Source organism: Ornithorhynchus anatinus, chromosome 16 (genome assembly GCF_004115215.2).
Source record: "Ornithorhynchus anatinus isolate Pmale09 chromosome 16, mOrnAna1.pri.v4, whole genome shotgun sequence".
NCBI classification, from domain to species: domain Eukaryota; kingdom Metazoa; phylum Chordata; class Mammalia; order Monotremata; family Ornithorhynchidae; genus Ornithorhynchus; species Ornithorhynchus anatinus.
The window spans coordinates 38,241,809-38,256,740 of NC_041743.1; the positions used below are offsets into that span (position 1 = coordinate 38,241,809).

The 14,932-nt window shown below is 50.7% G+C and overlaps 1 protein-coding gene across 4 annotated transcripts; it reads left to right on the forward strand.

Annotated features, from left to right (window-relative positions):
• The first annotated feature begins 953 nt into the window (after positions 1-953).
• On the forward strand, positions 954-14,932 carry MEAF6 (MYST/Esa1 associated factor 6). Of its 4 annotated transcripts, XR_003765238.2 has the most exons (9): positions 954-1,085; positions 4,417-4,532; positions 5,180-5,267; positions 5,608-5,653; positions 7,300-7,492; positions 9,561-9,590; positions 9,696-9,753; positions 10,403-10,436; positions 11,539-14,932. XR_003765238.2 is itself a non-coding variant. In XM_007670529.4 (8 exons), the coding sequence occupies exons 1-8, from the start codon at positions 996-998 to the stop codon at positions 11,545-11,547; spliced, it is 606 nt and encodes a 201-aa protein (XP_007668719.1). In that variant the 5' UTR covers positions 954-995; the 3' UTR covers positions 11,548-14,932. The 4 variants fall into 4 exon arrangements, 2 of the variants coding, with proteins under 2 accessions (XP_007668719.1, XP_007668720.1); XM_007670529.4 differs by lacking the exon at positions 9,696-9,753; XR_486458.4 differs by lacking the exon at positions 9,561-9,590 and having other exon boundaries at positions 956-1,085.

The following is a 14,932-nucleotide window of genomic DNA, read 5'->3' on the forward strand; positions in this document are numbered from 1 at the left end:
CCCCGTTGAGGCCGTGAGCCCGTCACTGGCAGGGATGGTCTCTCTGTGGCTCCGTGGTCCATTCCAAGCGCTTAGCCCGGCGCTCTGCACATAGTCGGTACTCAATAAATACGACTGAATGAGTTTTTGCTCTGCTGTCTCCCCCGTTTGGACTGTGAGCCCGCAATGGGGCAGAGATGGTCTCTCTGTGGCCCCATTGTCCATTCCAAGTGCTCAGTCCGGTGCTCTCGATTCTATTTATTGCCATTGTTCTTGTCTGTCCGTCTCCCCCGATTAGACTGTAAGCCCATCAAAGGGCAGGGACTGTCTCTGTTACCCATTTGTCCATTCCAAGCGCTTACTACAGTGCTCTGCACATAGTAAATGCTCAATAAATATTATTGAATGAACGAATGAATGCTCTGCACATAGTCAGCGCTCACTAAGTACGAATGAATGGTGAATGAATGGTGGTATCGTGATGTTCGGGACGCTGTACTAAGCGCTAGGGAGAGCGGAAGCCCCAAGCTGATGATAATGTTGGCATGTTAAGCGCTGACTATGTGCACAGCACTGTTCTAAGCGCTGGGGTAGACACAAGGGAGTCAGGTTGTCCCACGTGGGGCTCACAGTCTTCATCCCCGTTTTACAGATGAGGTCACTGAGGCCCAAAGTCACACCCAAGATGAGAGGCCATTCCTGCCCACCGCGTCTAGGTGGGCCCTCGGAAGGCTCAGGGGATGAAAGAGGGACGGAAAGCCCTGCCGTGGGGGGCTTCTCAACGTCGGAGGGCCCGACTCGGGGGTGAGATCGGCCTCGAATCCCTCCGAACATGGGATGTGGGGCCTCGCTCCCTCCCTCCGGCGTGGCGGTCCCGCCGGGGGCAGCCAGTGCGCAGGCGCCATTGTGATGTCTGGGCGGCGCCCCCTGGTGGCGGCGCGTCGGCAGCGCCGCTCGGCCCGCCTTCCTCCTCCTCCTCCCTCCCTCCCGCCGGCCGCGCTCCGCCTCAGCCCAACATGGCGATGCACAACAAGGCGGCGCCGCCGCAGATCCCCGACACCCGGCGCGAGCTGGCGGAGCTGGTGAAGCGGAAGCAGGAGTTGGCGGTGAGAGGGGGAGGGGGCCCCGGCAGCCCCGTGAGGGAACGGTGGGGGGGGGCGGCGGCGGCGGCGGCCCGGCCGCCCCCGACCCCGCCGCGATCGTTACGCCGGCAGCGTAGCGATGGCCGTCGCCCTCCCGCCCGCCTCGCCGCGCCCCCTTCGGCCGCTGCGCCATCCGCGTAGCGGGGCGCGCGCGCGCGCGCTCCCGCTTCCCGCCCTCCCGGAGGGGGCGCGCGCATGCGCGGGCGGGCGCTGCCCTGGGGCTCGAGGGGGCGCGCGCGCGCGGGTTGCCATGCCAACGGGGCGGTTGGCGGGGGGGAGGGGGAGGGGGGGGGCGGCGCCCGCGCGGACGCCTTTTTCTGAGGGAAAAGCGGAAAGAGCCCCCCAGGCCGCCACCCCCTCGTCCATCGCTGCTCTTTAGGGGTGGCCTTCTTTATCACAGGGCGGAGCGGAGGGAACCCGGGTCTGGGCGTCAGAGGGTCGTGGGTTCCAATCCCGACTCGGCCACTTGTCCGCTGCGGGGCCTTGGGCAAGGCAGTTGGCTTCTCGGGGCTCTCGGTTGCCCTTTGGTCTGGGCCTCAGTCACCCTATCATCTGGGCCTCAGTTACCTTTTGCTTGTCTGGGCCTCAGTTTCCCTCTTGTCTGGGCCTCAGTTACCCTTTTTATTTGGGCCTCAGTTGCCCCTCGTTTCTCTGGGCCTCACTTTCCCTCTTGTCTGGGCCTCAGTTACCCTTTTTATTTGGGCCTCAGTTACCCCTCGTTTCTCCGGGCCTCAGTTACCCTCTTGTCTGGGCCTCAGTTACCCACTTGTCTAGGCCTCAGTCACCCTTCGTTTCTCTGGGCCTCAGTTTCCCTTTTGTCTGGGCCTCAGTTACCCGCTTGTCTAGGCCTCAGTCACCCGTCGTTTCTCTGGGCCTCAGTTTCCCTTTTGTCTGGGCCTCAGTTACCCTCTTGCCTGGGCCTCAGTTACCCTTTTTATCTGGGCCTCAGTTACCCTTTTTATCTGGGCCTCAGTTACCCTCTTGTCTGGGCCTCAGTTACCCTTTGTTTCTCTGGGCCTCAGTTTCCCTTTTGTCTGTGCCTCAGTTACCCTCTTGTCTGGGCCTCAGTTACTCTTCGTTTCTCTGGGCCTCAGTTACCCTCTTGTCTGGGCCTCAGTTACCTTTCACTTCTCTGGGCCTAAGTTACCCTTCGCTTCTCTGGGCCTCAGTTGTTATCTCTTGCTTCTGTGGGCCTCAGTTGCCCTTTCCTTCTCTGGACCTCCGTTACCTTTTGCTTCTCTGGGCCTCAGTTACTCTTTTGTCTGGGCCTCAGTTACCTCACCTGTAAAATGGGGATGAAAACCGGGAACCCCCCCCTCCAGGACAGGGACGGTGGCCAACCCGATTTGCTTGTATCCCATGCTCAGCGCTTAGAACAGTGGTTGGCGCATAGTAAGCGCTTAACAAATACCATCATTATTATTGCATCCACCCCAGCGCGTGGTACGGTGTCTGGCAGTTAGTAAGCGCTTAACGGATACCGCAATTATTATTATGTTATTGTTGTTATTATTATTATTCTACAGGAATACAGTACGCAGAACTCTGTACTAAGTGCTTGGGAGAGGAGGACACTGAATTGTTAGACACGTTCCCTGCCCACAAAGATCAGACCCCCATCCCTCGCCTACTGGCTCACCTTGAACTTGGCACTTGACTTCTCTGGGCCTCAATTTCCTCATTTATTATCATCCTAATAAGGATGGTATTGGTTAAACACTTACTGTGTACCAGGCACTGTTCTAAGCGCTGGAGTAGATACAAGGTAATCATGTTGTCCCACATGGGGTTCACTCTCTTTAATTTTCATTTGACAGGTGAAGTAACTGAGGCACAGAGAAGTTAAGCGGCTTACCCAAAGTCACACAGCAGACAAGTGGTGGAGCTGGGATTAGAACTCATGTCCTCTGACTCCTAAGCCCAGGCTCTTTCCTTTAAGCTATGCTGCTCTAAAATGGGCTTTACACACCTCCTCTCCCCCGTCTTCAGTCTGTAAGCCCCGGCACAGGGAGTGCCTGATGGGATCGGATTTGCCCCCGCGATTGGCATAGCTTAACAAATACCACAATTATTATTATTATTATTATTATTATTATTATTATTATTATTATTATTTGCTTAACAAAATCACAATGATTATTATAAAGTGCTTAATAATTATAATAGTACTTGTTAAGCGCTTACTATGTGCCAGTCACCATTCTAAACGCTGGGTAGGTACAAGTTAATCAGGTTGAACACAGTCCCTGTCTCACATGGGGCTCAAAATCTAAGTAGGAGGGAGTAAGATTCAATCCCTATTTTACAGGTGAGGTAACCGAGGCTCAGAGAAGTTAAGCGACATGCCCTAGGTTACGCAGCAGACAGTTGCTGCTCAAATACTCAGTAAATACTCCTGAAGTGCTCAGTAAGCACTCAATAAATACGACTGAGTGATTGAATGGGCTTAGTTGGATTAGAACCCAGGTCCTCTTGGCTCCCAGGCCCATGCTTTTTCCATTAGGCCACAGTGCTTCTCTACTAAGAAGCACAATCATGATTATTATTATTATCATTATGATTATCGTCAGCCAGGCTGGTCCCAGGCGTACCACTCTGTAACTCCTCCCCACCACACACACAAACACATGTACATGTGCACAAATGCACACTACATGGCTTTTCTGCGACTTTTCCAGCTTTGGGCCTGACTTCTCCCCCTCCCTCTCTCCTGCAGAGTGTGAGAACTCGGTCCCTTAGCTCTGGAAATGGTACTTGCTAAGCACTGTACTAAGTGTTGCACTCAGGTTGGACACAATCCCTGTCCCACATGGGACTTTCAGTCTAAGAGGGAGAGGGATTGAATCCCCACTTTACAGATGAGGAAACTGAGGCACAGAGAAGCCAAGTGACTCACCCGTGGTCACACAACGGACAAGTGGCAGACCTGGAATTCGAACTCAGGCCCTCTGACTAACGGGCCCGTGCTCTTTCTACCAAGGCACACCGCTTCAAGGTAGAAAGGCGAATAGCGCCCGTACGTCCGTGAAGGGTTGTCAACCCTTTGAACCTTATTCACAGTTGCTTCCCCATACCTGTCATTTTAATGTCTGCCTTCCCTGTTAGACTCTAAGCTCTTTGAGGGCAGGGATAGCATCTACTGACTCTTCTGAACTCTCCTAAACGTACAGTGCTCTGCACAGAGTGAGCGCTCAATAAATGCCACTGATTGACGGGCTTCTCGTTTGGTCATTCCGAATGTCCTAGTTGAGCTGGAACGGCCTAGCCTTTTCTCTGTGTTTTTCTTGGCTCCTAGGAGACACTGGCGAACCTGGAGAGGCAGATCTATGCTTTTGAAGGAAGCTACCTGGAGGATACTCAGATGTATGGCAATATTATCCGTGGCTGGGACCGGTATCTGACAAATCAAAAGTGAGTATCAGGAGAGGCTCTCGTTTCCATTTTGTGTCCCGTACAGTAGTCGGTGTCTGTTTTCTGGGCCGTTTTTTTTGCCCCCACACCAGACCAACTCTATGGTCTTTTCTTTATATAATGTCCATGATGACAATTTGCGGCGATTACCTTGGCATAGGCCATCGGGGGGAATTGCCACCTTTGACTCCCCTGTAACTGTAGATGAGTCAACTTTCCTTTCCCTTCTGATTTGGATTGAGTGTTTTTGGTTGTGTGTCCCTCTCCTGAGCGACGGCAGCATTTCAGAGCTCGTCCTTAGAAAATGGCCCGCCGGCGGGTGTATCTTGGCAAAGTTTGGGGATGCCCCAGTCAGAAAGGGACACAAAACTGGACATCCCTTAATACTGAACCGACAGGGGGGACAGCCTGGTCGTGGAAGCCAAGGTGGAGGCAGGTGGCAGGAAGTCAGGACCTGGGGCAGAAAAGAGCCCAGAGACCTGCAGCCTGGAGGCAGGAGGTAGAGCACGAGCTTCACGAGAGATAATAAGCATTGGCTGCGGTCATCTCTCTCAGCCTCAGAAAGTGGCCTGCAGAAAAGCAGATCGAGATGGGCAACTTACGATGGCTGACGGGCATCGCCGATGAGTTTCTTTTGTGCCTTTCAGGAACTCCAACAGCAAAAACGATCGGAGAAACAGAAAATTCAAGGAAGCCGAGCGACTCTTCAGCAAATCTTCGGTCACTTCAGCAGCAGTAAGTGAGCGGGAGGCCTTCTGGGACCCCAACCATGTGGGAGACCAGAGTTATCTCCCTTCCCCCCACCCCGGCTCCCCCGTAACGAGTATCTTCCACATGCCTGACTTAAATTTTCCACTCGGACGATCGGTTTTACGTTGGGTTGCTGCACATAACCTCTGTCCACAGTGATGCCGGAGCTTCCTGTCACCTCCTGAGGTGAGTTGGGGCAGGGGAGGCAGGATAGGTGGTGTGACGGTGGGAGGGGTCTCCTTTTCCAGAGGACCCAGCTCAGATGCCTCCCCTACTCTCCCTCTCCCCGGCACTTCATGCATGGTGATGTTTCTTTTTCTTGTAGGCGGTCAGTGCGTTGGCTGGAGTGCAAGACCAGCTCATTGAAAAGAGTAAGTTTCTTTGGGCCCAAAATAAGGCTGTTACAGAGTTGAGCTAGTTTCTCCTTTCCGGGTGGCCGAGGATTCCCATTTAGTCAACGGGAGCCCCTCCTCCTCTCTCCTCTTGCTTCCACAAAGGCAGGAACTCTTCTCGAACGTGTATATTTTTCAACTTTCTCTCCCCTTGAATTCTGGTGTTTCTGAGGCACTTACTATGTGCTAAGCAATAGAGTGGATAATCAAATCAGATCCGGTCCAGTCGGTAAGCCCCTTGTGGGCAGGCATCGTGTCTGCCAACTCTGGCGTCTTGTACTCTGCCAAGCGTTTAGAGCAGCGTTTGCACGCCGTAACTGCTCAATAAATACCATTGCCTGAGAACTAAGAGGGAGGGAGAGCAGATTTCTTATCCGCATTCTATGGATGGAGAAATTGAGGCCCAGAGCGACGAAGCGACTGAACCACGAGCCCACAGCAGGCTCCCCGGCTTCTAAACCCCTGCTATTACCACTAGGCCACACTACCTCCCGGGTGGTGTGCCTCACCCCTCACCACGGAGGTTTAGAAGTTCCCGCCTTCTGCCTCCTCGAAAGACCCCCTCTTCCCAAGCGTAGAGAAGTCTCGACCAAACCACTCATTTCTGATTCCCTAGGAAGCCGCCCTCGCATCTCTTCATCCATGGTATTTATTGAGCACCTACTGTGTGCAGAGCACTGTCGCTAGGAACTTGGGAGAGGACGGTACAACAGAGTTGGGAGACCCGTTCCCTGCCCACAGTGAGCGAACGGTCAAGATTCATTTGAAGCCATCCGATTCCATTGAAACCTTTCAATGAGAGTTTGTACCTTTCAAATGAGAACTGGCTCTATCCAAGGGTATATTACAACTGTGCTTTTTGTTCGCTGTCGCTAAAGACCACCCTCGTTATTTGGAAGATTTACAGCAAGGCTTTCCTCCCCATGTGGCAGGGATAATTTGTTGTTAATGTTTGCTTTGGAGAAGGGTGCTGAGTATAAAGAATTCCAGTGGCTCCCCAAATTGGAAAATTGCTGTGCTCACGTTATTATTATCGTTATTATTGTATCTGTGAAGCCCATACTGTAATCTAAGGACTGGGGTAGATACAAGTTAATCAGGTCAGACATACTCCCTGTCCCATGTAGGGCTCACAGTCTAAGTAGGAGAGAGATCCAGCATGGAATCCCCATTTTACAGTCGAAACTGAGGCCCAGAGAAGTGAAGTAATTTGCCCAAGGCCCCACAGCAAGTAGTTGGCAGAGCCTGGATTAGAACCCTGGTCCTCTGACTCCCAGGCCTGTGCGCTTTCCACTAAGCTTGCTGCTTCTCCATGCTTCGCTTTATGCTGTGTGATCCTTCAGGGACTTCTAAATGGGGTGCTGGTCTTCAGAGGAATCCATTTCCTAGGAGTCCGGGGGGGATCGGCCTCCCTGAGGCTTGGTCAGAATCAGGCTGCTCTTTGTAGGGCGGCTGGAATTTGAACACATTGCTCGTGAGCAGTAGCTAGATGCGGGTCCACCCAAGGGGACGGCCCAAGGACCGTGGGAAGATCGTGGGCGAGGAAGAATGACGCCGCGCAGGCCGGCAGGGGAGTCCTGAAGGGCCTGTCGTGTCGTGTCGTCCCTCCCCCAACCCCCTCTCAGGAGAACCGGGCAGCGGGACGGAGAGCGACACCTCTCCGGACTTCCACAATCAAGAGAACGAGCCCAGCCAGGAGGACGCAGAGGATCTCGACGCATCCGTTCAGGGCGTCAAACCCCAGAAAGCTGCTTCTTCCACCTCCTCTGGCAGCCACCACAGCAGCCATAAAAAACGGAAGAATAAAAACCGGCACAGGTGAGGGGGGGCGGTGGGGGGGAGCTTCACCGTTGGGTGCCGAGGGCTGGAGGCAGCCTCCCGTTGGGAACGGTGGAGGGGCCTCTGTCCCGAGACCTCGGGATCGAGATGGTGGTGGCCAAAGGGGAAGCCCGAGGCTGAAAACACTGGGGAAAGTCGAATGAAGAATTCACACGTTCACGACAAGAAGAAATACCACTGACTTCAGATGAAACGGTGCGCTTTTTCTCTTCACTATCGTCTCTTTAAACACCGGTTTGGGATTTGGGGTCGTAAATGAGCGGGAAGACAGCTCGGTACCGTTTGATTTGGGGACCACCGTAAGGGAGTGGGGGGGGGAGAGAGAGAGAGAAGGAAATATATGTCACCATCTCTCTTGAGGTGGGACATTTGGATTTTCTCCAGGTTGGGAAAGAGTTGGGGGAGGTATCGCAGCAAAGGAATCAGGCTGGGAGGGAGAGATTTCAAACATAACATCTCTATTTTCCAAGTTGCCGTAGTGTCAAATAAGTAAAGGCACAGGCTTTATTTGCTCCAGGATCGGCCTCGCTCCACTCTCTTTGAGAGAATGAGCCCACTTTTTTTTTCAGTACAGCATTTGAGTGTACATTCTCTTCCCGCTTTGAACATTTCTCTGTCAGGTGTTGAATTAATGGAAGATTGTGTTTGCTCTCAGGGACTGTACCGAGAAACAGTTTCAGTACAGTAGGGGAAGGTGCCTTCCCACCCCATGTTCCAGCGGCCTCTCCTTCCTCCCTGCATAATCCGTCAGGGGTGGCGTCGGAAGAGAGAGGGCCGACAGATTTCAACAGGGAAGGAGCAGTCAGGATCCCATCTGTTCTGGGGTGTGGGTGCTCTTAGAAATGAGGTAGTGCTTCATCCAAACCTTTAATGAGGCCATGGAGAGGCCTCATCAAGTCACCCCACCAGACTCAAGGCAGGGAGTTGCAAAATTGTCAAAGTTCCACGGGTTTTGATGATTCTTCCGCCGTAAGTCTGGGTTAGGACAATCTGCTCTACTCTGTATTTTCTACCTCCCTGGATTCTACCTGAGCTTGGTTAAAAAAAAAAAAAAAAAACCCACCCCAGTTAGCCAGTGTTCCATTCAGGAATAATAAAAAATCCCAGGAGAGCTCCTCATCGATTCCACCATGGGATTTCCACGGGCACGTATTTCAGTGCCACGAGACGAGTCCCGGGACCGGCTCGGGAGCTGACGACTCCTCCCTCCCCCCGCCACGTGTCCTGTTGATGGCATTTTGTGTGTCCACGGAAAAGGGGTTTGCTTCCAATAAGTCGGCTGGTCAACCGGCAGCGCTGGCTGCCCAGGGAACCAGTTCACCCCTCGATGCCCCTCAGTGGAGCGCCGTTTCCCAACTGATCGGCGGAAGCATCCATCGGAAAGGAAGTGCTTGGGGCTCGTGGGCAGGCCCGAACCCAAGTACCGGTGGTCTGGCAATTAGCTGGACACCCAAGCTGCCTGCTCAGCACCTGGCCAAAGACAAAGGGAACCACTTGACGTCTACTACGTATTCAACCCCTGACTTTCAGGAAGCAAGCTGTCGATAAGGGGCAGACACCATTTTCCACCGCTGCAGGTTCCCGTGGTTCAGCTACCATAAACTTCAGTAGAGCATTGCAAGATGTTTTCTTTTTGTCTCTGTTTCGAAATGTTTATAGAGTAGCCCTTGAATTTGTCTCTTGCTGCACTGTTTCTAGTCTTGCCCTCTCCAAACATCTTCTTTTAACTGCCTAAATCCTCCTCCCCGCTGTGCTTCTTCTAATACCCTAATTCAGCGGAGGGCTTCCAGTCGTCTGGAAGTTTTCCTCCGAAATAACCACCCGCTTCTTAAAACTGCTCTTTGGAAATGAAATCTGCCGCGGGAAGGGAGTGTTTTGACGGCAAAATCCTGGGTGCTGTTCCCGTCTTAAATTTTGCTTATAGTCAGCCCAAATTTTCTGGCTAAAAGTTTTTAAAGATGTTTTTGTTTCTAAGGGTGGCTAATCCACTAATTTATTTAGTATATTAATTTCTATTGCTTTCTTCCTTTCAAATGCTGCCTCTCAGCCCGTCTGGCATGTTTGATTATGACTTTGAGTAAGTTTGATTTGAATTAGTACTTGTGCTGTGTTGTTTAGTGTATAGACGCCGATATGCCTTTTTGAGACCTTTCTAACCCATAGTTTATCTGTTTAATTGTAGGTATGTATATTAGGTTAGGCTGGGAAGTTTTTTTTAAAAACAGAAAAACGTGATGGAGGTAACATTTCATTTAATAATAACTTAAGCAAAATTCAGTACACTTCACCTTTATGCTTTTTTTAATTTAAAGTAGTCAAACTATAACTTAATTCCTAGTTAAACTGATTTCCTGGCTTTGCTTCGTAAAGAGATTAATGGTGTAAGATTTGGTTATTTGGCTTTGAAGAGATATAATCAACAAAATCCACCTGAGCTCTGCCTATCCTATACTGCGATACCAAACTCTTCCTATTCTCTAGCTCCTAAAAATTCATCGCCAACTTGTCTGAATGATGCCCTGTGATAGTTTCAAAGCTAACCCCTTAACATAGAGCATGCTCTTGTAATCCGCTCTTTCTACCGCACATAATTTCAGCGTAATTTAACAAATTATGTGGCTTTCATAACCATGTTCCATTACTGGGTCATCCAAGTTTGTATTTTGGCAAGGCCGAGAAAAATCTGCTCTTGTCTCTTGTAATCGATCCTTGCTCCAAAATATGTGGGTGAGCTAAACAATCGACTCAGTCTAATCAAAGAACGTGGATTTTCCTTAACCAAATAGTCTTTGTTGTAGCTTGTGCCCTTTGCAGTAGCTGATTCTTGGAGACCCCTTTTGTCACTCCTGTATTAAAATGCAAACATCTTTCTTCTCTCCCCCACTCCAGGATCGACCTGAAGTTAAACAAAAAGCCGAGAGCCGTAAGTATCCGCTCTACGTGTGCCTCTGTGGCAGGCCAGTTCGGGCAGCCCTGCTGGACTCAGACATCCGTAGAGTTGATCCCAGAAGATAAGAATGATAATGATGATATTCGTCGGGCACTTGCTAGGTGTCAGAGCACTGGGCTAAGCTCTGAGGCAGGTACAGCCCCTCCTGTGGGACAGGGACTGTGCCTAGCCCGTTTTTCTTGTATCTACCCCAGTGCTTGGCACAGAGTAAGTGCTTAATAAGTATCATGATAATAATAATAATAGTAATGGTAATACAAGATGATCAGATGAGACACAGTCCCCAACCCACCCGAGCTTCACAATCTAGGAGGGAGAGGAGGCATTTAGACCCCATCGTACGGATGAGGAAACTTCATCGTCATCGATGGTATTTATTGAGCGCTTCCTGTGTGCAGAGCACTATACTAAATGCTCGGGAGAGTACGGTACGTCTTCAGTCTTGAGAGGTTGGAGTGTGACTTTCTGGCTGGGGAGTTCACCTCAGTTGCTCTAGGTATTCCGCCTTACATTCTGGCTGAAGGAAACAGAGGCACCCGTGTGTTGCTATCTGAGAGAAACCCCCCTCAGATTAACCGGGAAATGCTCTGACAGTTTAGGTGCCCTGGAAAACCTTACCGGAGGCTACGAAGCATCTTTCCTCCCTCTGTCATCTTAGACAGCTGCTTGTTCGAATGGAAGAGAAAAAAAAATAGCACGAGAAACAGCGTGGCCTAGAGGAAGGAGCTAGCCCGGGAGTCAGAGGGCCTGGGTTCTGACCCCAGCTCTGCCACTTACCTGCTGTGTGACCTCGGACAAGTCATTTCACTTCTCTGTACCACAGTTCCCTCTGCTGTAAAACGGGGAGTAAGACTGTGGGCCCTATGTGGGGCAGGGACTGTGTTCAACCTGATTAGCTTGTATCTACCCCAGCGCTTAGTACAGTGCCTGACGTATAGTAGCGCTTAGTAAATACCATAAAAAAAAATACCCCTCAAGCATCCAAATCTCATCCAGAAGAGGGGCCTTGCCAGTTCTGAGAGCCAAATTCTCCCGTGCATTACAGTAAATTGGGGTTTTTCTCTTCTCTCCACAGGAATATTAGAAGAACCGTTAGTGCAAAAGCTTCCAGATTTTAGAGCCCTCCCCATACCACCTCACCTAGACGAAACACCCACCCGTCAACCGCGTGAACGTCGTCAGCTTCCCCGGAGCCGGCCCCGGCCCAGGGGGAGCAGTTTATTTCGGGGCGGAGCGGAGCGGAGGGACCGAGCTGCTCTGTAAGACGTCGGCCCGTTTTTGTCCCCGTGTCATTTTTAGTAACTGAAACGTAGCAAGACCAAGACGCGATTTCAGTTGCCCTCCCCTCACGTGGCTAGTTGGCCCCGGGGGTCCCCTAGCCGGCCGCTCGAGCCCCGTCCAATATTGGTTTGGCCGGCTGGGGGAGGGCCCACCGGTCAGGAAGCATTCTCTCTTTTTCTTTTAGACTGAAATGGGAGTGTAATCGAGTGGGTCGGCTGGATTCTGTAAATATCAAACTTTTTTTTTTAATTATTATTATTATTCTGATTTGTGTTTTATCTGTGGCCATCATCTTCTCCCCCCCCTTTTTTTTTTTGGAAACGCCCATGTACAGTTTACCATCCCTTTCCCCCTCCCGCCCTCCCTCCCCTCTGGATTTCGGTTAGCCCGAAATACTCTTTTCTCTTTATTTTGCTTAGTGTCTCACTTGAATTCTTACACTGAGAATTTCTTTGAGTAGCAAATAAAGTGGATAACTGTCGTCCCCCCTCCCCATTTTAATTTTTTTTTAGGGTGTGGGGAGCAGAGGGTTTGATGGAGAATTTTAAATCGACCTTAATTTGTTATGAAGTGGAAAGAATTCTGGTGTACAGATATTACCTAGAGACCATGAGTTTGATTCCTTTTTTAAATAGAAGTCTATCATTTTGTATAAAAAATAAAATCTCACAGGTTTCAGTCTCTTCTCATGCTTTTCTTTTAACTTGGAGATTTCCCTCCACTACTTATTTTATTTATTCATTTCATATCATACAAGAATGTCAGTTTTCCCACCCCTTCCTTCTTTTCCATTCTTCTCACAACTTCCCCTGAGCTTTCTTCTGTTCGACTCCTGGTCCCTCCTCTCAGACGGAGGGGTGGGGATCAAGGATTGAGTCAAACAAGCACTCTTCCTCGATCGATGGGGTCAGATGGGGGGTGAAGGGCAAATAGGGATTTGGGGCTGTAAACCGAGGCACATATCGGACGTTCATTTGGGAGCCGACTTCTGGACCATTTAGTTGTGCACGATGCTTGCTGCTTCCCAGTGTCACTCTTTCCCATCCACCAGTCTTTATTTGAAAGTGATGCTACCTTGGCAGTCCGTGCCTCTTTTCCCTCTTCCCCACCCCCAGCCCCGCCAAGCGGAAGATGGTCTCCCCGTGGCCTGACTGTTACAGGAAACTACAGTGTATTATCGGACCCTCTCCGAAACCGTTTGGAAAGTGTTTGCATCTTTACCGTCAAATATTCCGACCGGTCTCTGGCCGCATTGCTGTGCAGATGTCTGATAGCGGACACCATTTGTCCCAAATTCTCAAGTGTGTTTATCGGTTCCGTCTCTTCCCGGTCGTGCTCCGAGCAACGCGTGACGGAGGAGGGAGAGAGTTCTCAGGCAAGATTTGATGGGAGGGAGGGCCCGGTGGGATGTAAGAGCTTCGGCCATCTGCTCCCACGTGACTTAGCAGATTCTGCTTGACTTCCCCAAACTCTCGCCGGCTGACGCTTTTGCCAAGAGACTTGGGCGTTGTGCTGTCTGGTGAGATTTTATTCCGAATGTCGGCCTACCCGGTGTGTTTGAAAAATCGGTTGCTCGCTTTTGCTTTTTCTCTATCGCTGCCTGGAGCAGGAGAGGGCGCGTGCAGGGGCTGCTTTAGGTGGGGTTGGAGGACCTCTCCCCCGTCACGAGGGAAGTTCACTGTGGGCAGGGAATGTGACTGCCAAACTTACTGCATTGTACTCTCCCAAATGCTTAGTACAGTTCTCTGCGTATAGTAAACGCTCAATAAATACCATCGATGACGATGAAGCTGAGAGAGCAAAGAAGTGAGTGGTTCCTCAGAGCCTTATTGGTGCCTTTTGGGACAGAGAGGTATGTGAAGGAAAAATTCTTGGAAGAAAAGACCTCACCTTCAAGTATTTTTTGTCCAAACATAAATAAGGAACGAGGGAAGAAATATTTAGCCATTCAAGGGGGGGGAAACAAAAGAGAACACTACAGGTGGTTAAAATAGAAAATGTGGGAGACTTTGTAATGGAGAGAGAGATTATTGCTGGGAACCTATTCAGATTTATTCCTCCGGGTTTGTTCCAGAGCTGGCCAGTCTCGCTGATCTTGCCCCTCTGGAGAGTAGCCCAGAACACCGTCTCCTATCCCGGGTGGCTTGAAACACCAGGGCGTCCTGGGACCCCTCCTCGAGGGGTTATGGCAGCTGGGGCGAAAGGTCATGGTCTTTGTGGGCAGGGCACGTATCCGCTGATTCTGCTCCATTTAGTCTCCCAAGCGCTTAGTACAGTACTCTCCTCATAGTAAGTGCTCAATACCATTGATTGATTAGGGGACATCTGCTCTTCTCTAACGAGCTAATGTTCGAAACCAAGATTGTGCAGACTGATTCCAAAATTGGGTAAACAGTCTCTCGGGGTCTGGTTTGCTTAAGCCAATCCCAGGGAAATTCATTCCCTCTACCTCAGCCGCCTTCATTCCCTCCTTCCTCTGCTCTCCTCTCTTTCTTCTTTTTTCTCCTCCTCCTTTTCTTCTTTCTTCTCCTTCTCTTCCCCCCACCGAGTAGGGGTGGGGTCTGTCTGAATAATGAATGAAACGACCTCAGGGAAGATGACATTTTTGCAGAGTCTGAACTGCTTCCTCTGACGCTGTCTTTAGGGTCACCCAGCATTATCACTCGCTCTTTGTCCTTGAAGCTCAAGCACCTAAAGCCCCAAACTTGAACCTCCCTCTCGGGGCCTGATTAAATTGAGCCAGAAAGAAAGAGGTGGATGATGAAGCGAGCAGTGGGCCGCTGTGGGGCTGGCGGGGGGAGGGTCCCGTGAAAAATGTAACATTTGAAAGACTTAGATGAAGTCTCTCTTAAGGGATTAATGGCACGTGTGTGCTTGCCCGTGCGTGTGTGCGTGTGTGTGTAACTCTTTCATGCTCTTGTGTAAACGTTGCTTCCCACCGGCAGTATCACTGATTGTACCTGACCGAGAAATAGTGGGAACGGTAGAAGATGTGACCTTTGTACCTGCAGAGGCGATGCCGGGAATGAGAGATCCCAGTATACCCACCCAGAAATCTTACCTGGGGCCACCTTAAATCCGTTGCCTAGATGTCTTGATTTTATAGGTGATCATGATGTGGAACAAAATCTGGTGTGTTTAACTTGGATAGCGCCGCTCTTGTAGAATAAACATTTTCACACTCTGAA